Here is a 21932-nt window from a genome sequence, read left to right as displayed (position 1 = left end):
AATACATAATGTCGTTTTCCATGGCAACGCGTCGTGATGTCACCTGTATGTTGAAAATACTGTGAGATAGATACATATATAGATAGATAGATATGGATAATATTGGGGATTGATATTTCTAGAGCTTTTTTTTTTTTCTTTCCCTCCCTGGTTCTTTGGAAGGAACCAACCAGCATTTCTCTTCGATTTTTTGAGGACGGCCCGAACATCTCCGTTCTTGTACTCTGGAACACCTGGCACTGCTGCAAATTTTGGGGGCGCGCACCGGGGGTTCATCCCTTTCGTCTGGCAATGTTGATCCGGGTTTGTTTGGGTTTTTTTTTCCGTCCTCCTCTCGTAGTCTTTTTTTTTTTTTTCCCTCTTTGCGCCAGGAAAACATGAAAAAAATGATCGAAAGGTTCAAAAGCAAGAAATGAGGTGGGGTCTCACCTCTTCTCCTTCTCCTTCCCCATTTCAGTTTGGGGTGTTTTATTTTTTCCTCTCTTTTTCTTTTCAAAGGTTGTTGGTGGAGTTCCTTTAAAGATGGCTTGTCTTCAGCCTGGGATTGTGATGCAATTGTTTCTGTAAGCCGGTTCCTTCCTTCCTTCCTTCCTTCCTTCCTTCCTTCCTTCCTTCCTTCCTTCCTTCCTTCCCTTCCCTTCCCTTCCCTTCCCTTCCCTTCCCTTCCCTTCCCTTCCCTTCCCTTCCCTTCCAAGGAGGTTTATTTTTCAGGACAACAATGCTGTCTTTTTTCCAAGCCTGTGAGCTGATACTAAAAGGACGATCCTTGTCTTGGCTACGAAAAACCAGGTTTGATAGTTAGAGTTGAACTCAATCAGAGTCCAGATCTGCACAAGTGCTCAAGCCTTTGAATTAATTTTGGGAAGAGACCAAAGACCGATGGCCACCACCAATCTCTGGCAGTACCTCAAAGCTTCCTAAGGCCTTGGGGTCCCGTTGGCTCAAGGGACATCTTGGCCAAAACTTCGTAACCCTCCAAGAAATTCACGCCAATCTTCTCTTGCATTGGAGAAAATCGACGCCAGCTTTTAGTGGTACTAATCCCGCATCTATTTTGTAACGACACCTCAGCCTTAACTCATCCTTTCGGGGCTGCAGTGCTCGGTCGTTATCTGGTTTAGGGAAATCATTAAGAAATATTGAATTTTTTTCCCCCCCCAAATTACCGTTTTTGTTTTTTAAATTTAAATTTTTCATCCAAAGTGCTTAAGGAAAGGCGTGGATAGTTGAAATCGTTCCTCTTTTTCTGGTCTTCCCTGGCCAGGACAGAAAGCCCCTTCGGAGAAAAGCTGCAGTGGGACGTGCAGGCTTCACCCACCCACCCACCCCCCAAAAAATCAGGAAAACATCTCAAAAGAAAACATGGATTGAATTACAGAAGTTGATAAACCTCATTGCATAAGTGGACGGTGATGGTTTCATTTCAGCTGATCTGCGAAATGGGCATAGCAGCTTTCCCCAGCAAGAAGCCCTGCCAATAATTTTTCAAATTTTGCAGCCAGGTGCTCAAATGCGTTTAGCGTTATTTGGAGTGTGTTCCTGTGGCCCAGTGGAAATTGTCATCTCGAAGAGGCAGGGTTAACCTTTCAATTTTAAAGGGTCCCTTTTTCTTCCTTCCTTCCTTCCTTCCTTCCTTCCTTCCTTCCTTCCTTCCTTCCTTCCTTCCTTCCTCTTTTTTTAGATAATCTTTGAGCCAGCCCAGCATTGAAAAGAATACACAAATGATCCTTTCAATTTTAAAGGGTCCCTTTTCCTTTCCCTCTCTCTCCTTCCTTCCTTTCTTTCCTTCCTGCCAACTCTTTCCTTCCTTCCTTCCTTCCTTCCTTCCTTCCTTCCTTCCTTCCTTCCTTCCTTCCTTCCTTCCTTCCTTCCTCTTTTTATAGATATTTTTTGAGCCAGTCCAGCATTGAAAAGAATACACAAATGATCCTTTCAATTTTAAAAATTTCCTTTCCTTTTCCTGTCCTTCCTTTTTTTTCCTTCCTGCCAACCCTTTTCTTTCTCTTTCCTTCCTTCCTTCCTTCATTCCTTCCTTCCTTCTTTCCCCCCTCCCTCCCTCCCTCTCTCCCTCCTCTTCCCTTCCCTTCCTCTTTTAAGGCCAGCTTAGCATCGAAAAGAGTGCATAGACATTCTTGCTTTTTTTTTTAAAAAAAAATGCTCAGGGAAGTCTCAGGAACGAAACAGAAGTTTTCCCACCAATGTTCCAGATCTTCCCATCATCCCCATCCAGAATGACTACTGGCTGGGGGGTCCGTTGTTTTTCAATGCTTGGCTGGCTGGGGAGTTTTGGGAGTCGAAGTCCACATCTCTTAAAATTTCAAACATTGAGAAACACGGATGTCCTACCTAGCCTATTTGGAAGTTCCTTCCTTGAATAAAAGCAAGCTGAGGGATAGGATAGAACAGAATAGATCATCTGTACTGGAAAGGGACGGACGGATGGACAAAAATGCTTTAAAAAATCCATGTCACAATTAGCCGCCATTTTGGCCTCACCATCATGAAGGCGATGAAATCAACCGAAGTGACTTGATGGTCCTAAACCCCCCCCCCATCAAAACATCTCCAGCATCTTTTAATCTTTGCATTTGACTGTGTCCGAAAACAAAGTCTGTCTCCAAACTGATTGCCCAAGAAAGTCTCCAATCTTGACAAATCTCCTTTGGGAAACGGATGTCAATCTTCGTCGCCCTTTTGAATTTGTACTTCTGGGACTTCCATTCTCTGGTCCTTAAAAATCTCGGCTCTTCTAGATCTCTGGCTTGGCCTTTCCATCTGGCCGTGAAGAATCGAGGACAATTGGTGAGGTCCTTGACGTTCTCTTGAGTTGGATGGTTTTCTTGCAGACGTTTAATTACCAAACTAGGTAACGTCATCAGTGCTGGAAGGGAGTGGGGTTTGCGTTGATGTTTGGCTTTCTTCTGTTTGGCGAAGAGGGAAGAGGCCCAGGCTTTCTTCAGCCTCCAGTTGTCCCGGGGGGGGTTTTTTTTTTGAGGCTCGAGCAAAGCGTGGGAGAAAAGCGACTTTTGCACAAACAGCTTGGTAAGGGCCCCACCGGGAGATCCATAGGAAGGACATAATTCAGATTTATTGAATTTCAGGGTCCTTTGAATTGTGAGCCATACATCCTTTAAAACATTTTAGGAGGCCTTCCGGTAGTGGGACGGTTGACTGCGGAGGGGAGGAAGGGGCTGGGGGCAACAGAGAGGGATGGATGGTGGTGATGGGGGGGGGGAGGAGTGGGACCCGGCATGCAAACGAAGTGCCCATTATGCGTCCTCCGAGTTTCATTGCGCAACGTGTGTGTATACAGGGAGTCCTCGGCTTACGACCGCAGTCGAGCCCAACATTTCTGCGGCGAAGGGAGACATTCGTTGAGGTCATTTTGCCCCGTTATTACAACCGTCCTCCGTCACCGTTGTTAAGTGAAATCCCGGCAGTTGCAAAGTTAGCAACCCGGTTGCGAAGTGAATCTGGCTTCCCCACCCCCACCCCTTTGAACGGCGCTCATCGGAAGGTCCCAAAAGGGGGGGAATCACATTGAACTCAGAAGCACTCAGTGGCCAAGCATCTGAATTTTGTAAGTGTGGAAAAAAACCAGCCCATAAATCACTTTTTTTTTCCAGTGCCGTTGTCACTTCGGTTACAAAGGGAACCGTTGTAAGTCAAGGACTACCTCTGTGTGTGTGTGTGTGTCTGTGTGTGTGTGTGATTCTCATCTGGGTCAACACAATTTATCTTTTTCATGGGGGTGGTCCTTCCCACCCATGCGGCAGCGCCCTCCCCCCCTCGAAGGTGTTTAAGCGGCTGTCAATCATTGATTGATTCACTTTAATTATTTGTCAAATTGATTGGCCGCCCCTCTTACCACGGGGCAAGAGGTGGGGGGGGGAGGTATTTTTAGCAGAAAGGGGTCCTGTTTTTTTCAAGAGCCCATCTTCTAGATTCCGAAGCTCTGCTGGCTGGGGAATTCTGGGAGTTGAAGTCCACCCATCGTCCAGCGGCCAAGGTTGAGAAACACTGCTCTAGAGCCTTCTTTAAGAAATAAAAACCAACAAGGAATAACACCCATTCACACAGACACCTAGACAAGCATGCATCCCTCCAGCATCCGGGAGCTGAGATGCTCAGAATTAGCCCACCATGCTGAGTTTGGCTTCAGAGGCCATTATTCAGGGTTATCCTTAAGCAAAGTTGTACGCCTAGCCTTTCCTGGTGCAACTTTGACGCAGTAGCCAGGACCACGAATAGTTAACTGGGGGTTTTTCTGTGTGTGTGTGTGTGTGTGTGTGTGTGGTTTTTTTGGCCATTCGTTTGCATTTCTTTCAAATGCTTTGTTTCTCGTGGCCGGTGTATGTTGTTTGTACCTGGCCGTGTGTGATATGTGCATTGTGGTATGCGGGCATTCCTTCCCCCTTGTGCGTTTAATCTGTTTGCCATAAACGCAGTTTCTTTCCTGCCCCCCGCAATGAACTCAGTTGCTAGTTTCATTCCCGCTTAGTGCCCTGTTTGCTGGCATGTGCATTTGTGTCTCTTGTGTGGTGTGTCGTGCCACTTAGTTCTCAGAACGCACAAGAGACACAAATGCGCACGCCACTTAGTTCTCTTTTGTTGCACAGGGCTAGTTGGAGATCAGCCGACGGAGGGGGAAAAAATTGAGGCGTGGGGTAGTAAATGGGCAGCATCCGTCCGTCCGTCCGTCCGTCCTGGGCGAGAAAAATTAAAATGGCTTAATAGGTTTTAATGAGCAAAAATCATAAGCAGGAGAAAAGAGGTTTGAAGCGGAAAGCATGAGTGGGAACGGAGTTGGGCGTGTTGACGTCTTTACATAGACGGTCGTGCAAATTTTTAAAATCTTAGTGAAAGGGAAAGGAGGCTATAAGAAGAGAGGAATATGGTTAATGTAATTTGAAGATTTCACTACCGATTTTATTATTTTGGGTACGAACAGTTCGATGCGGGATAAAAACTAATGCATGATCAGCTAAAACTAAATTTGATTTAATGCTCGGAGAAGTCATTTCTCTCCTTCCTTCCTTCCTTCCTTCCTTCCTTCCTTCCTTCCTTCCTTCCTTCCTTCTTTTTTTCTACTCTGGATTTTCCTTACTTTTCCATTCCAGCATGTTGCCTTAATAAGGAATTATTTTTTAAAAAAAAAATACATGTCATAGATAAGATTTGAACTGCACAAATAGGAGCTTTTAAAATGACATTTCTTCAGTGGATTTCTTTTATTATTTTGTGTTTTTACTCCAAACTTGGGATAATGTGCATCTATATTTGGGCATCTATAGAAACGATTACAATTCGTAGATAGCTGATCACTGACAGATTTGTTGAGAGAGTTCATTTTCTGTTTATTCCCTAAATAAGAATAGTGATAAAACGATGGGAGGTTACTGAGGAGAGGGGAAACTGTTTGGCTTGTGGACCCCTGCATGAAATAAATTGTAGAATTCTTGGTGGATGCTGAAATGTTCCCCATAAATACTGCAGGATGCGTCAAAATCCAGCCCAGCCATTATATACCACAAATTTGTCGTTTGCCGTGACCGGTGATCGATTCACAGTTGCTTTAAAAACTTAGTGCCTTCCAGATATTTGGGTTTCGACTCCCATAATTCCAGGATGAGGATTCTGAAGGCGAACATCTGGAAAGACTGGGGAAAGTGGCATGGATGTAATTTTACCTGGGGAGTGTTCGAGGCAGGCCTTAGCGATAGGTGACTTCCATCTGTTTTATCACACCTTTAGGAGGGGGAAAAGAAAAAAGAAAAATGGGTCAGATGTGTTTCAAATTTCCCCTTTTCAATTTAAATTTCCTGGGGGGGGGAAATTGTTTTATATTTCCTGTTTTAAATTTAAATTCTCTATTAAAAAAAAAAATCTGGATTGAGTTACTCCACTTAATCTACCTAGACTAGTGTTTCTCAACCTTGGCTGCTGGACGATGGGTGGACTTCAACTCCCAGAGTTCCCCAGCCAGCTCTGGCTCTGGCTGGGGAACTCTGGGAGTTGAAGTCCACCCATCGTCCAGCGGCCAAGGTTGAGAAACACTGACCTAGACGATGAAATTAGATGCTTGCTTGCCAAACAAGACGGCGGCCATTTTATCTGCTGTTCTGGTGATATCACTTTCGGTCAATCGATTGTGAATTAAAGAAAGTCTCAGCCAACTTTGCTTTTTTTTTTTTTTAGTTTTTTTTTTTTTAGTTTTTAAGACAAACAAACATTTAATACATCAATCCTTCTTTCCCTGTGATGTCTCGCTGTTATCGTCTAGGCTTCTTCTCCATCTTCCATAAGTTTCTTCTATCTTCATATTCATCCAAACCATTCTAACATTTCATTTCTAAATTCAGTATTATAATCATCATTTGTATGCAATTATAGTATCAGTCATTTATATCTCTTTTCCAACCAACTATAAAAATAATTCCATGTTTTAAAATATTCTGATTCCCCCTTATCAGCCAACTTTGCTTTTTTAATGGACAAGGATCTCGAGGATCTTAAGATGGTCGGAGCGTTTTCGTAACGGAGGCTTAAAACGTGGAATGAAAGAGAAACTTCCTGTGGCAGTGAAAAGAATTAACCAGCATTCGGAATGGCTTTCCTTTGGAAATTGTGGGTGCTTCAACACTGGAGGTTTTTAAGAAGAGACCGGACACCCCTTTGTCTGAGATTTTATAGGGTCTCCTGCTTGACCAGGCGGTCAGACTAGAAGACCTCCAAGGTCCCTCCCCAGCTTTATTTTGGATTGATCGATTGACGTTCCTTTTGTGGTCGCTCTGTTGAGACAAACACTGATGGAGACACCTTCTCCGAGGTTGGATGTTGGGGAGGTGACATCAATTGGCAAAACCGATGCGAAATTGGAGAATGGCACGGCTTTGCTTGCATTTTTCCAAGGGGTGGGTGGGTCAAAAATGTTCTTTCTGGGCCACCTCCCGAGCAGAAGGAGGTGGATCTTAACCAGATGGAAGTTTGATGCTCACTATTTATTTTATGAACTTGTACGACGCCTGGAGTAAGAGGTAGCTCTGAGCTGGTGGCCTGGGAGGAGAATTTTGTTGTGGGCAGAGACCCAGGAATTTAGATGATCCAGAGAGGTCCATAGTGAAATGATGCATTAGCTTGGACCTAAAATGAATCTGATCTTTGCTGATAGAAGTTGGCGGCTTGTATCCTTTGAGTAACAGAGTTGGGAAGGGACCTTGGAGGATCTTCTAGATCCTCTACCATTCCAGACAATTATTATCCGATCTCTTCTTGGAAACCTCCAGTGGTGGAGCACTCACAACTTCTGGAGGCATGACGTTCCACGAATTAATTGTTCCACGGATTAATAATTTCTGACCCATAATGTTCCACTGATGGTGGTCCCAAGACTCGATGGCTCAGTAAGGTCCAGATGGAAAGTCCTCAATCTAGACTGATCAAACTAGACTTTTCTCAGCATTACCTTGGACCTAAAAGGAATCTGAGCTTTGCTGATAGAAGTTGGCAGCTTGTATCCTTTGAGTAACAGACTTGGAAGGGACCTTAGAGGTCTTCTAGTCCAGCCCCTGCTGAAGGACAAATGGCTGTGCAATCACTTCTTAAAAACCTCCAGTGATGGAGCATCCACAACTTTGTGAAGAAAAGTCTGATATAATGTTCTCACTGTCAGGAAACTTCTCCTTACTTCAAGGTTGCTTCTCTCCTGGATAAGTTTCCATCCATTACTTCTTCTCCTGCCTTCGGGTGTTAAGGAGAATAGATTGACCCCCTCTTCTTTCTGACAGCCCTTCCAATACAGATAGTCCTTGACTTACGACTGCAACTGAGCCCAAAATTCACGTTGCTAAGTGAGACATTTGTGAAGTGAGTTTTGCCCCATGTGATGACGTTTCTTGCCACTGTTTTCATGTGAATCGTTGCAGTCCTTAAGTTAGCAATACGGTTGTTAAATGAATCTGGCTTCCCCCCATTGATTTTGCTGGTCAGAAGGTCGCAGTGCTGTGGTAACTTTGAATGGTCACTAAATGAACTGTCGTTAAGCCGAGGACTACCGGTGTCGGGAGATGCTTTTGTGTCACCCTAGTGACAATAGAAAGTAGAGCTGCCTTCACTTCTTTAGCCTCTACGGTCCCAGTTCCTGCAACTGTTCATCGTACGGTTCAGCCTCCAGTCCCGTAATCAAGAAAGTTTCAAATAAATTAATTAATAAATTAAGCCATAAGGCCTTTTGAGATGCTGTTTGGGGGATTCTGGGACTTGAAGTCCAACCCACAAGGAAGGTCTCCGTTAGGTCCTCTGCTTCAGTGGTGAAATCCAAATTTTTTTACTACCGGTTCTGTAGGCGTGGCTTGGTGGGCGTGGCTTGATGGGCATGGCAGGGGAAGGATACTGCAAAATCCCCATTCCTCCCCATTCCTGGGGGAAGGATATTATGAAATCCCCATTCCCCCCCCTCTGGGGCCAGCCAGAGGTGGCATTTGCCGGTTCTCCGAACTACTCAAAATTTCCGCTACCGGTTCTCCAGAACCTGTCAGAACCTGCTGGATTTCACCCCTGCTCTGCTTCCATACAACTGTCTGGGAATTCTTTCCACCAGCTCAAACATCCTTTGCCTTCCTTTCCTGCTTCTACCTTCCATTTCAGGCAGTTTAATCATTAACTTGGAGAACAAGACGTTGAAAAGCATCTGTTTGCTGAAGGATGAGATTACCATGAGGCCGGGCAGCTGAAGCAGCTATGCAAATGGTGGAAAAAATAGAGAAGGAGAAGCTGGAGAGAAAGAAGAGGGGAAGCTGTGCGTCTCAACATTGATCCCTTTCAAGATGGGTGGACTTCAACTCCCAGAATTCCCCAGCCAACACGTTGAAGTCCGGACAACTTAAAGGATGCTGGCCAAGGAATTCTGGGATTAAGTAAGGCCAGCCATATTTGGCCAACTGAGTTAGAGTTAAGGTTTGAATTGGAGTTTCTGGATAAAACTCTTGTTTTCATTTCTTTTCTGTTAAGAATTATGTGCAATCTTTTGTTCAGGAGCTTTATGAACTCTACAGAACAACAGCCCTAGGAGGGAGGCCAGTCTGAGAAAGTATGATTAGGCCGAAGTCCTACAGAGGACTACAATCTTGAGTCCTCCCACAGCCAGTCCAACATCCAACCTCCCAGAGGCTCCCACCTTTCAAGGTTTGATTCTCTGGGCTGTCCCTGTATAACTAGATTCACGTAGGATGCTACACCTGAAAGCTAACAAACCAGAAAATGTTTTTGTCGATGTGTTTTGTACAAGCAAATAAGCTGTATGTTGGCTTTCTCAATTGTGGCCACTTGAAGATGGGTGGACTTCAATTCCCAGAATTCCTCAGCCAACCATGATGGCTGGGGAATTCTGGGAGTTGCAGTCCGCACATCTTCAAGTGGCCAAAGTTGGGAAAGAGTGATTTGGATCATCATCTATGGCAGCTTGGAGGATGTCAGTAGGTGAATCATTCTTCTGTTTTTTTAGTTTGTCAGGTGAAAAGTTGGGTTTGTGAGTCTCTCCCATAAATCCCTATTTTCCTATTGAACTTTTTACTTTTGAGGACTTAGAGCAGCGGTCTTCAAACTTGGCAAATTGAAGACTTATGGACTTCAGCTCCCAGAATTCCTCAGCTAGTCATGCTGGCTGCGGAATTTTGGGAATTGAACTCCTCAAGTCTTAAAGTTGCAAAGTTTGGAGACCCCTGACTTAGAGTGACGTGTCTCAACCACGCTGAGGAATTCTGGGAGTTGAAGTCCACAGGTCTTCGAGTGGCCAAGGCTTAACCTTGTTCGCACCCATTAACACAAGAACTCGTTTTCCGTAAAGGGTTGAATCCTCAACTACCCAATCTCATCTCGGCTTGTTCCGCTGCGTTTCGCAAAACCATCCTTTTGAGCGGAGGTGAATTTTGTACGGATCAGAGGAGATGTCAGCATAAAAATGCTACGTTCAGCCGGTTGCTTGGGAAGACAATCTTTTGATGTCTTTTGCTTCTGTTCTTGTTTAATTTCCACTGCTCGAGAGACAGGTTTCTCCAGGGGCCTCTAACCGGATTTGGGTTTTCAGTTTTTCGGGAGTGTGTTTTTTAAATTTTTGTGGCTTTTACTTTTGCAGATAATTTTATAATATGCTGATAATTTTATGATACGATGTCCCCGTAATATAAAAAAAGATGTTGAGAGATCCTGGAAAGAGTGTACAGCAACAAGGAGGATTAGAGGCCTGGAGGCTAAAACATACGAAGAACGGTTGCAGGAATTGGGTCTCTCGAGTTTAATGAAAAGAAGGACCAGGGGTGATAGGATAGCAGTGTTCCGATATTTGAGGCGTTGCCATTAAGAAGAGGGAGTCAAATCCAAAGCATCTGAAGGCAAGACAAGAAGCAAAGGATGGAAACTAATCAAGGAGAGAAGCAACCTTAGAACCAAGGAGAAATTTCCTGACAGAGCAATTAATCAGTGGAATGAATTGCCCCCAGAAGTTGCAAATGCTCCGACACTGGAAGTTTTTAAAGAAGAGATTTAGACAATCATTTGTCTGGAATGGAATGGAATGGAATGGAATGGAATGGAATGGAATGGAATGGAATGGAATGGAATAGAATAGAATAGAATAGAATAGAATAGAATAGAATAGAATATTTTATTGGCCAAGTGTGATTGGACACACAAGGAATTTGTCTTTGGTGCATACGCTCTCAGTGTACATAAAAGAAAAGATATGTTCATCAAGAATCATAAGGTACAACACTTAATGATAGTCATAGGGTACAAATAAGCAATCAGGAAACAATATCAATATAAATCGTAAGGATACAAGCAACAAAATTACAGTCCTACAATCATAAGTGGAAGGAGATGGGTGGTGGGAACGATGAGAAGATTAATAGTAATGCAGACTTAGTGAATAGTTTGACAGTGTTGAGAGAATTATTTGTTTAGCAGAGTGATGGCATTCGGGGAAAAAACTGTTCTTGTGTCTAGTTGTCCTGGTGTGCAGTGCTCTAAAGCATCGGTTTTGAGGGTAGGAGTTGAAACAATTTGTGTCCAGGATGTGAGGGGTGTGTAGATATTTTCACAGCCCTTTTTTTGACTCGTGCAGTATACAGGTCCTCCATGGAAGGCAGGTTGGTAGCAATAGGATTTCCTGTTTGAGCAGGGCATTGGACCAGAAGACTCCCACGGTCCCTTCCAACCTTGTTATTCTTTTCGATTGTAGATTTTATTTAAAATAAATTAATTTTTTTTTTTAAAATCCACCCGGGGAGCTTTGTTGCAAAAGATGGGTGGTAGATAAAGTGCCTTATCTTTGCAGGTAAAATCAATTCTATCCCCATGTGAATCTGAGGTGGGGGGGGAGAGAAATATCTGAACTCCCTTTTCCTATTCTCTGTGTGGGTGGCTTAATAAGTAATGAGAATATTTAATGTCCACGTGGGACCTGTTTTTCTTCTGAAGTCTGCTTTGCATATCATGATCTGTTCTCACGTGGAGAGGAGGTGCCTTCCAGGTGAAGGATGCAGATTCATGGTGGGCCTTAAGTAAAGCAGGGCTTTACCCTTTAGGCCACCTGACTTTTCTCCATGAGAAGAAATCATGAGAGCCAGAGCAGCTTTTAGAAGTGAAGCAGGTGTGTTAAATATACGTATTTACTTACCGCTAACTGGAACTTTATCCCACGCGAACCCCGTAGAGCCTTGAACTAGAAGTATAACGGAATAACAGAGTTGGAAGGGGCCTTGGAGGTCTTCTAGTCCCACCCCCTGCTCAAGCAGGAAACTATATACCATTTTAGACAACTAGTCGTCCAGTCGCTTCTTAAAAACTTCCAGGGTTGGAGCATCTACAGCTTCTGGATATCCTTGAGGTTGTTCGCCGAAATTCAATCATTCAACCTCTTACAACCTCACCCGTCAAAAGCTAACTTAGGAGAAGAAAACACCATCTTAGGAGTTGGTGGCCCAGGACAGTGGTGAAATCCTACCGGTCCGCACCGGTTCGAGCAAACCGGTAGTGATAAAAGCTACCCGTTCGGCGAACCGGTAGTAAAAAAAAGCTACTGAACTGGTCATTTCTGACGATCAGCTGTACCGCGCGATTTATATTTGCTAGAAAGCAGGAATCCTGCTTTCTAGCGAATCTTAATAGCGTGGCACAGTGGTTCCCCCCCTCACTGTTCTACTTACCTTGTTAAGTGTCCTTTTTCCACGCAAAGCGTGCATTTGGCACGCACCGTGCGGGCAGCGAACCGGTGGCAAACTCCGGAGGATTTCACCACTGGTCCAGGACCCTTGTTAGTTAGTTCAGGGACTTGATCCTACAAGCAAACTTGAATTTCTGGAGGTGGAAACCATGTCTAGATCAGCCTTCTCCATTCGGGTACCTCCTTAGATATATAAAAACCACAACCCCATCTTCCCCAGCTGGGGTAGCGATGGAGCTGTTAGCTTGGTGGACATCACCTGGGAAAACAATGGCCCAGATTGATTTGAGGGGTGACATTGCTTTGCCCTGATTCTTCCTCTCTTGCTGTTTCCTCCCAGTTACATGGTTCGGGTGCGGGCTGTGGTGATGACCCGAGACGACTCAAGCGGCGGTTGGGTGCCCATGGGTGGTGGTGGCCTGAGCCATGTGACCATCTGTAAAGTCCGGCACCCTGACGAAGGGCAACGCCGTCAGTACCTGATCAACGGGGAGCGCCTCCGGGACCAGACGGTGAGACTGATGGGATAGGGAGGCGGTTAGGAGGGAGGCCGTTGCAAACCAAAGAGATTAGGAGTACATTAGAGCAGGGGTCACCAACCTTTCGGACCTCAGGGACCACTAAATTCATAATTTTAAATCCTACAGACCACTAATACGATCTGCCTAATGACCGGCTGGGTGAGCGTAGCTAGGTGGTCATGGCCAGCTCGATATCACTCATGTTGAGGGGCACCTCGCCAGCCTCTACTCGCCCCTTCACTCCCAGCCACTCCTTGCTTCCCCGCCTGGACTCCTTAGGGCCCCAACAGGAAGCAGTTGTTGGAGCTAAGCAGCCACCACAAGAAAGAGTTGGCAAAACAGCTCAGTTCAAATTGGATCTGACTGAGAAAGGGGCTCAGTAGAAGCACCTCACTTAGGACTACGAGCATAGGCTTTCCAAGCAGAGGGGGTGCAAGGCAGGTACAGGTGCTTGGAGGCTCAGCGGGCTGAGATGGTCAGCCAGTTCCAGGCCATGAGGCAGTCCCATTGGAACGAGGCCCTCCGGCTCTTTGCCACCAGCAGCACTTCCCTCCAGCCTTCACCCAAAGCCCTGCACCAGGAGGCCAAAGCATATCCCAAGTCAGAATTTCTGCACCCCTCTGACCCGCACAAAAAGACCCCGAAGGGGGAGATCCTCTGCAGCAACACAAAAGTTAATTGCACGTATCCAGCCGTAGTTTGAGGACCCCTGATTTAGTGCAATATAACAAAATGCAAACCATTTTTCTGCGGACCACCAAAATTTTCTCACGGACCACCAGTGGTCCACGGATGATAAGGTGTAGGGGACGTTGCTTTTAAACCAGTAAGACTGCAGGCGTCCTTAATTCAGGATATTAATTTTTGCTCAAGTGACTTCCCCATCAGCCCCAGCCTTAATGTTCGGGACAAAAGTCAGCCTTTTTTCACATTTAGGTCAACATAGTCTCGGTGGGCAGCACGGGGTTGTGGGAGGGAAGGTGTCCTCCAATTGTTCTCCCCATCATGCATTCTTCCTCCTCCTCCTTCCTGTCCTGCAGACCATCTTGGAGTGTGCCTTGAAAAAGGACCTGGTCTACAACAAGGTGAACCCCATTTTCCACCACTGGAAAGTTGGGGATAACAAGTTTGGCCTCACTTTTCAGAGCCCTGCAGATGCAGTGATTTTTGAGAAGGGCGTGCAAGCCGCTCTGAAGGAGATCACGGAAGGTGAGGGGACTGCTGTGAAGCCGGGGGGGGGGTCGGGGGGGTCAGGGGTTGGGCTACTACCAGGCCATGCAACTGCACCATTGTGGAATACGGAAACTTCTATTAAGCCCGTTACAGTGGGAAAATTCGGGTTCAAAGCTGGCAGCATCGATCAACTTCTAGGTGTTGTTTTCTGAGTTCCAACAATCCCTGAAATACGAGTAATTTGTAAAGAAGGTGTAGGGCCACAGTAATTACTACAGAGAGTTATTGAAATGCTGAGTAACAGCACTATCTTCTACCAGAATTTTGCCTTACTCAGAATGAACACAGGAAACACTGGAGAATTTCTTGAAGTAGCTTAGACAATTTAGGAGTTCATTTTGGAATTATTCTTATTATGGTTCATCGCACTGTCAGCCAGATGTTTGGACTGGATTTGGAATATTTATCCACTTATCGAGCCCTTCACAAAAAACCTGGGATAGGCAGATGTGGAGGTTTGATGACATTAGAGGTGTCATCCCAGGATGGATTATGTTCCGAGTAAAGCTGCCTTTTGCAATTGACCAATGGTGAATTTGTCAATGCCGATGGTGTTCAAGTGAGGCTCCAGTTCTCTTGGGATTGCACCCTAGGCACCTATCATTATTGATATTATTATTATTACTATTTGAAATGTATAATAGCCGGCAGCTCCCATAGATTCAAGGCAGCATGCCAATCTAAATCCAAAACATACGCACACACAAAATTAAAAACAATTACAAACCAAATGAAATCAGAGGCTCTTTTCCTAAATTTTCTCATAAGCTGGCCAAGCCCTGAAGAATACATTTTCATTTTTTTCTTCATCTTTGCATATTTCATTCAGAATAAAGGCCTATCATTATTATATTTTTTTCAAAAAGAACTTTGGTATAATTTTGTGCACATATTTAGATTTTTACTTCCATCTTCCAGGTTCTTGTTCACCTTGCTCCAGTGCCACCGGCTCCTCTTCGTCCTCCGAGGATGAAGCAGCTGGTCGGGATGAAGCCCTTACTGTGAGTCTGTTTTCTACTTCGAATTGGATGTTTCCTGATTACCATAAAGCAATTTTTCTCATCTGTGCTAGCCAAGGAACGCTTGAATTGAAAAACATCCTTTAAAAAAAAAGAAAAAAGCAAGTTTTTGTCCTTTGGATGGTCAGAGTAAGGTTGAAATCATTCTCTAGTGCCTGATAATACACATAGTCCTCGACTTACAATCATACTTTTAGCAACCATTCAAAGTTACAATGGAGGGCGCTGAAAATAAAATGACCCGCCACTGGTCCTCATTGTCAGGGAATTGCGCAGCAGGTGTCCAAATGAAGTCAGAGACGCTGACACGAACTTGTAGTTTTATATAAATAAATATATTTTACATATATTTATGTAAAATATATTTTACATATATTTATAAATATATTTATAAATAAATATATTTTACAATATACATAGAGTAAATTAGATAATCAGGCCAACGGGAGACTCATGAGGTAAATCACAGAGCAAACAGGGCCCACAGAAGAAAAAGGCGGGGGGGAAAGGGAATCCCTCCCCTATACATCCGCAGCAACCAATCACAGCGCAGATTGCCTCACGCAGGAGCCAGCCCTCTTCAACCGATATTATAACTGTGTGTTCTTGTTCACTGCACAATCCCACTGCTCCAGCTACTAAATTTAAATATCTATTGCTACTACTACTACTAGCACTGATGATGTTACCTAGTTTGGGTCATGAAACGTCTTCAAGAAAACCACCAAGCTCAGAGAACACCAAGGACCCCTCAGTTCAGCCCTGAGCTACAAATATTCTCCTTTATTGGTATTTTTCAAAGAGTAGCACTGTCAGTCAGGGAATTTGTGCAAATGGAGTCAGAGACACTGACATGAACTTGTAGTTTTCTATAAATAAATATATTTTACAATGAAGGACCTCTCAGTTCAGCCCTGAGCTACAAATATTCTCTTTTATTGGTACTTTTCAAAGAGTAGCACTGTCAGTCAGGGAATTTGTGCAAATGGAGTCAGAGACGCTGACACGAACTTGTAGTTTTACGTAAATAAATATATATTTATATCGATATATACAACAAACTAGATAATCAGGCAAATGGGAGAATCATGAGGTAAATCACAGAGCAAGCAAGGGTACACAGAAGAAAAAGGCGGGGGAGAAAGGGAATCCCCCCCTATACATCCACAGCAACCAATCACAGCACAGATTGCCTCTTGCAGGAGCCAACCCTCTTCAACCAATCAACCATAACTGTGTGTTCTGGCTCACTCCACAACCCCACTGCTCCAGCTGCTAAATTTAAATAGCTTAACACTCGTACTTACGGTACTTACAACCGTTGTACCACCCCCTGATCACGTGATCACAATTCCGACACTTGGCAACCAATTTGCCTTTACAATTTGCCTCAACTGGTTGAGGTATCTTGTGGTCGAGGACTATCTATAAAAATTGGTTCCTCATTTGGTCTCAAGTCTACCTTGTGCTAGGAGCAATTGAATGAAAAGCCATGGGGACCTGCTCTCAGACTCAACATAACCTCTGCATTGTGGCTTTTCTCTCTAGGTGCGCACAGATAGCGAGTCTTCCTCAAATAGCCAGAAGGAGATGCTCCCCAAACCCATTACCATTGTGACCAGTGAGTCCTCCTCCACCTGCTTCATTCGCACCCCCATTTCTGAAGAGTTCCCCTTCAGTTCAACACAAGGGGCGAGCTCAGCTGGACCGGTGCGTAGTCATGATCATACTCTACTCTACTCTACTCTACTCTACTCTACTCTACTCTACTCTACTCTACTCTACTCTACTCTGATCATCATCTTCTCTCCTCTCCTCCTTCACCTCCTTCTCCTCTTTCCTCCCCCTTTTCCTCTCCTCTCCCCTCTCTTCTCCTTTTTTCCTTCTCCTTTTACTCCTCCTCCTCCCCCCTCCCCTCCCCTCTCCTCCTCCCCCTTTTTGAATTCCCTGAGCATGATTTCCATCCTTTTCTTCTCCACACCCCCAGGTGCAAGCCGAACCCTTGCAGCAGCTGACTCTCCCAGATGAGGAGGAGCTGGAGAGCATCACCCCTTGTCCCTGGGTCACCAAAGGCTACGAGGACTACCGGCGGGCCGTGGTTCAGAAGCACCAGCCAGACCCTGAGAAAATCGACCTGTGTGTACACTTTGAGAAGGGCGGACAGGGCAGCCGATCTCCCCGGGAGAAGGAGTACAGCTTTCCCCCTGGGGCCGAAGGGCGGCTGAAGGACCCCAAGGCCTCGCCCTCCTGCCGGATCCATGGGGCCTCCTCCCCTACAAAACACAAGCCAATGAAGGAGCAACAACAGTCGCCACAGGCACCCCCTGGAGCCATCATGGGCGTGGAAGAGGACACGGTGCCCTCGCGGTGCGTCTACTGCCGGGATGTCTTTAACAATGAAGAAAACGGGCGGGGACAGTGCCAGGATGCGCCGGACCCCATCGGCCACTGCGTCTACCAGTTCACTTGTATGTGGTGTGCCGAGAGCATGCTCTACCACTGCATGTCAGACTCAGAAGGGGAGTACTCGGACCCTTGTTCCTGCGACACCGGCCACCCGCACTTCTGCATCCGCTGGCTGGCTCTGGCCACCCTCTCCTTGGTGGTCCCGTGCATGTGCTGCTACCTACCCCTCCACGCCTGCTACTCCTGCGGTGAGCGCTGCGGTTGCTGCGGCGGCAAGCACAAAGCCGTCCGGTGAAACTGAGCAATTCCCGGACACGCCGTTTGGGGATTTTTTTGCCACCAAGGCCACGACGGGCGTAAGCCAGGCAGCTTTCTCCGAGATGGAGGCTTGCTGGGGTTCCAGTCCTTCAACCCAGCCGGCTCTCCCCTTCCCACACTCCCTTTCACCCCTTTGAGGAAAAGGACCCCAGGTGAGGATGGCTGGCAGCACTCCTGGGAGACCTCATGGGACGATTTTCTGTCCCAAAATTGGGACTTACTTTATTGCAAGAAAGGGAAAGCAAAATGGTCAGATATTGTCATGGGTACGCACCAGACACGTATTTTTCCCCCTCCCTGTGATGTTCTCTCTAGGGGTGATTTTTTGGGGAGGGTTTATTTTAAGGAAAGGGAGGATGAACTTGGGAAAACAAAACGAGAGGACTACACCGTAACTTTGACCAAAGTTTACTATGAACTCCGAAAGCATCCCGCGTTTTACCAATGTCGGTAACATCCATAAGCTCCGCCCGTCCTTGCTGTATATGTTTGGATGAGTCCAAGGCAGGCTTGGGCAACCTCCACCGAGATGGACCTCACCAACCAGCCATGTATTTTGGCAAACCGATCAGGCAGGTAAAGCATTCCTTGCCCCCCCCTTCCCTGTGACACCCCCAATGTCTTCTTAAGATTGAGACGTAATAGCGTTGCCTGTAGGACGTGGGCTCACCAGGGATGAAGAGAAAATGGTTCTCTTTTCTGGATTTCATTCTATTCTCCTTTACCTTTCCTGACCCATCGCAGTCCGGATTTTTAAGTCCTGGGTACACGTAGTCCTTGATTTATGACCCTAATTGAGCACAACATTTCTGTTGCTAACTGAGACATTTGTTAAGTCAGTCTTGCCTTATTTTATGACCTCTCTTGCCACATGTGTTAAGTGAATCACTTACACTTGTTAACAACGAGGTTGTTAAGTGAATCTGGCTTCTCCATCACTTGTCCGAAGGTCACAAAACAGGGAATCACATGACCCCTGGAGGCTGCAACTGTCATAAATGTGTCAATTGCCAAGCATCTCAATGTTGATCATGTGACCACTGCAACGGTTGTGTGAAAAACAGTCATTCGTCGCTTATTTCAGGGCCGTTGTAACTTTGAATGGTCACTAAACAAACTGTTATAAGTTGAGGACTACCTGTATTTATTTTATTTTTTTTGCATGATGTTTAACGATGTGCTGAACATGTCTCTGTCTTCAAAGGCTGCTTTCATTGAGTGAGCAAGAAGTCCTTGCTGGTAGGGTGAGGGCAGGGATGAAATGCTACTGGTTCGCACCAGTTCAAGCGAACCGGTAGTAAAAAAAAAAAGCTACCGGTTTGTCCGAATCAGTATTTCCGACGATCAGCTGTGCCCCACAATTTATATTCACTAGAAAGCAGGAAATCCTGCTTTCTAGCAAATCTAAATCACAAGGCACAGCTGTTCCCCCACCCCCATCACTGTTCCACTTACCTTCAAACGGCTCCTTTTCCCATGCGAAGCGTGTGTTCGGTGCACACTGTGCATGCACGGGCAGCGAACCGGTGGCAACCTGCGGAGGATTTCACCACTGGGTCAAGGTCAGGAAGACCAGAGTGGTGAATTTGTCATTAGGTCAGCTGTCCTGAACCCTCCCGGCCTGGTGGGGCATCAGCTTCCCTTCTCCTCTTTCAGAATTCCAGCTGGAATTGTAGTCCGAGACACAATTTGGACACCCAAGTTGATTAAAAAAAAAAATCATAATATTAAACCCCTTCTGTCTTTTCCGGCCAAGCCTGCCTGTTTGCTTGGCATTCTAGCTTTCTGCTCAGGCTGTGTTTGCTTTGGAGGGTTGCCGGTTGGTTGTGCGTGTTGCTAATTGGCATCGATTCGGCTGCCCTGAAGGCAGGCAGAAGTTCTCACGATTATGTTTGTGCATTTAGTGGTTACCCGGGACTCCGATTTTTGCTAATACACCATCGGACTGCTCTTTCTGAGCACCCCCCCTCCCCCCGGTTGCCTGTGATGGTAGTTCTCGACTTACAACCATATCTGAGAGAGGAATTTCCATCGTAAATCGGTACGGTTGTAATGGGAGTCATTGTGTGACCGGACCTAATTTTATGACCATTTTATACCGCAGTGGTTAGGTGATTTCACTTGTTGGAAGGTCGCAAATTGGGATCACATGAACGCACGACGCTGCAACCATCGTAGGTGCGAAATGGTTGCCCAAATACCTAAAATTGTGATCACATGACCTCAAGAGTGATGCAACGGTTGTAATTTCAGGGACAGGTCATAAGTCACTTTTTTTCCTGAGGTCAACATAGCTTTGAACCGTTGTTAAAACAAACGGTTGTAAAGCGAGAACTACCTGTACTGATCCCAGACTTACCGAAGTCTCTTGGGCGTTTCCAGGCTAAAATCAAACGCGGGCATTAAAAATGTATCAAAACAAGAACAGACCGGTCTTTCTCTTGGTTGTTTTTCCCTTAAAATACCCCTCGTCCATTTAATCCCAAGAGGAAAAAAAAAAAAAACTACATTACAGGTAGTAAGTCTACAGCTACAACTGGCGTCACAATTTCTCTGGCTTACCAAGCTGGTTGTTAAATGAGTTGCGTCCGATTTTATGACCTTTTTGTCATTGTCGCTAAGCGAATCCCTACAGTTGTTACGCGAATGATGCAGTCAGTAAGCAAGTTCCGCCATCCCCACCCCGCCCAAAATGACTTTCCTCGTAAAGTCGCAAACGGCGATCGTCAGAAATATACGTTGGTTGCCAAGCGCTCAAATGTTGATCATGTGACCCGTAAGGACGCCGAATAGTTGTTAAGCGCGAGGATTGGTTGCAAGTCATCTTTTTTTTTTTTTTTAATTTGATTTATATGCCGCCCTCCTCCGGAGACTCAGGGCGGCTTACAATGCGTTAAGCAATAGCCTTCATTCTTTTGTATATTTATACAAAGTCAGCTTATTGCCCCCACAAACCGGGTCCTCAATTTACCTACCTTAGAAAGGATGGAAGGCTGAGTCAACCTTGAGCCTGGCGAGATTCGAACTTACAGTGCCCTTATCACTTTGAACGGTTGCTCAATGAATGGTTGTAAGTCGAGCAGGGATTCAGCCGGTTCGTATCGGTTTGGGCGAACCGGTAGTTGTGACTTGCGGGTGGTCAGAAAGTGCTATGCCATCCTATTTAGCTGTTTTTTAAGCTGTGTGCAAGCGCGGGCATTTTCGGTACTGGGGCGAACCGGTTGTTAAATTATGTGAACCCCCACCTCTGAAGTCAAGGACTACCTGTATACGATAACCTGGTTGAGCAGGGGGTTGGACTAGACATTCTCCGAAGTCCCTTCTAACTCTGTTATTCTCTTAATCTGTCTTTCTCTCTATGCTTTTACCCGTTAGAACGAGGGCACAAGCTTTTTCATGCACGTGTCCGGGTGGCAAACACCACGCACAACATACAACGCCTGACGCAAACGCACAAAATTTTTAACCAGGTTATATATTTTTGTTCAAGATTTCAAGGAAGACGTGGAAATGGGTAAACTTCGGTGCATAAAAGATGTCTCAAGATGGGGTTTGGCTTACCTGGAAAAAAAAAATAAGATCTGGTTTGCATGCAAAGAGATCTTAGGCCTTCAGGTGGGCTGAGAAAATATTTTCCTAAATCTTAAAGAGACCGCTGGTTTGTTTTTTTTTGTTTTTGTTTTTGTCAACAATATTCAGGTCCATCCACCAATGGAATAAGAACACTTAAAATCCTGCAAGTTCAATTTATTTTTATTATTTTATTCAATTTATATTTCTCAGAAATCCTCTAGTTTAGTTCCATTTTTTTAGGTCTCCCGTTTCCTGCTTAGTGGTTCACATCTCTTTTCCTTCCTGACGCGAAGCAAAACTAAATTTTTTTTCTTTAAATAACCCCAAACTTCCAATCTGTAGGAATTATGCAAAATTATCTGATAGGCAGATGGGACGGTTTGCATAATTTATTTAAAGCAAATGTCCGGATTTCCTCTAGCAAAGGGACGGATGGAAGAGGTGGTGGTGGTTGGTTTTTTTTTTTTTTTTTTTAAATAAGAATAAAATAAAATAGTCCAGGCTGTGTTTTAAAATCTGAGCATCAGGGTCTTGATGTTTTTGTAGGTGGGTTTTCGGCTTAAATTGTAGGCTGGTTAAAAGAGCTAGCCGAGGGGTGTCCAACCTTGGCTAATTTTAAGACCTGTGGATTTCAACTCCCAG

The 21932-nt window shown here is 45.2% G+C and overlaps 1 protein-coding gene across 1 annotated transcript in view; it reads left to right on the top strand.

The window, feature by feature from the left end:
* Positions 1-21756, top strand: part of SPRED3 (sprouty related EVH1 domain containing 3) — a 32382-nt gene extending 10626 nt beyond the window's left edge. The window contains exons 2-6 of the mRNA XM_034438101.3: positions 12561-12732; positions 13782-13950; positions 14893-14975; positions 16542-16703; positions 16981-21756. Coding sequence (XP_034293992.1) covers positions 12565-12732; positions 13782-13950; positions 14893-14975; positions 16542-16703; positions 16981-17694 — 1296 coding nt within the window. The 5' untranslated portion in view covers positions 12561-12564 and the 3' untranslated portion in view covers positions 17695-21756. The remainder of the gene's footprint in view (positions 1-12560; positions 12733-13781; positions 13951-14892; positions 14976-16541; positions 16704-16980) is intronic.
* Positions 21757-21932: the final 176 nt, after the last annotated feature.

Source organism: Pantherophis guttatus, chromosome 10, assembly GCF_059756535.1.
Source record: "Pantherophis guttatus breed Tessera chromosome 10, ASM5975653v1, whole genome shotgun sequence".
Classification (NCBI taxonomy): domain Eukaryota; kingdom Metazoa; phylum Chordata; class Lepidosauria; order Squamata; family Colubridae; genus Pantherophis; species Pantherophis guttatus.
The sequence above is the reverse complement of the archived record's forward strand: the minus strand, read 5'-3'. Positions and strand labels throughout refer to the sequence as shown.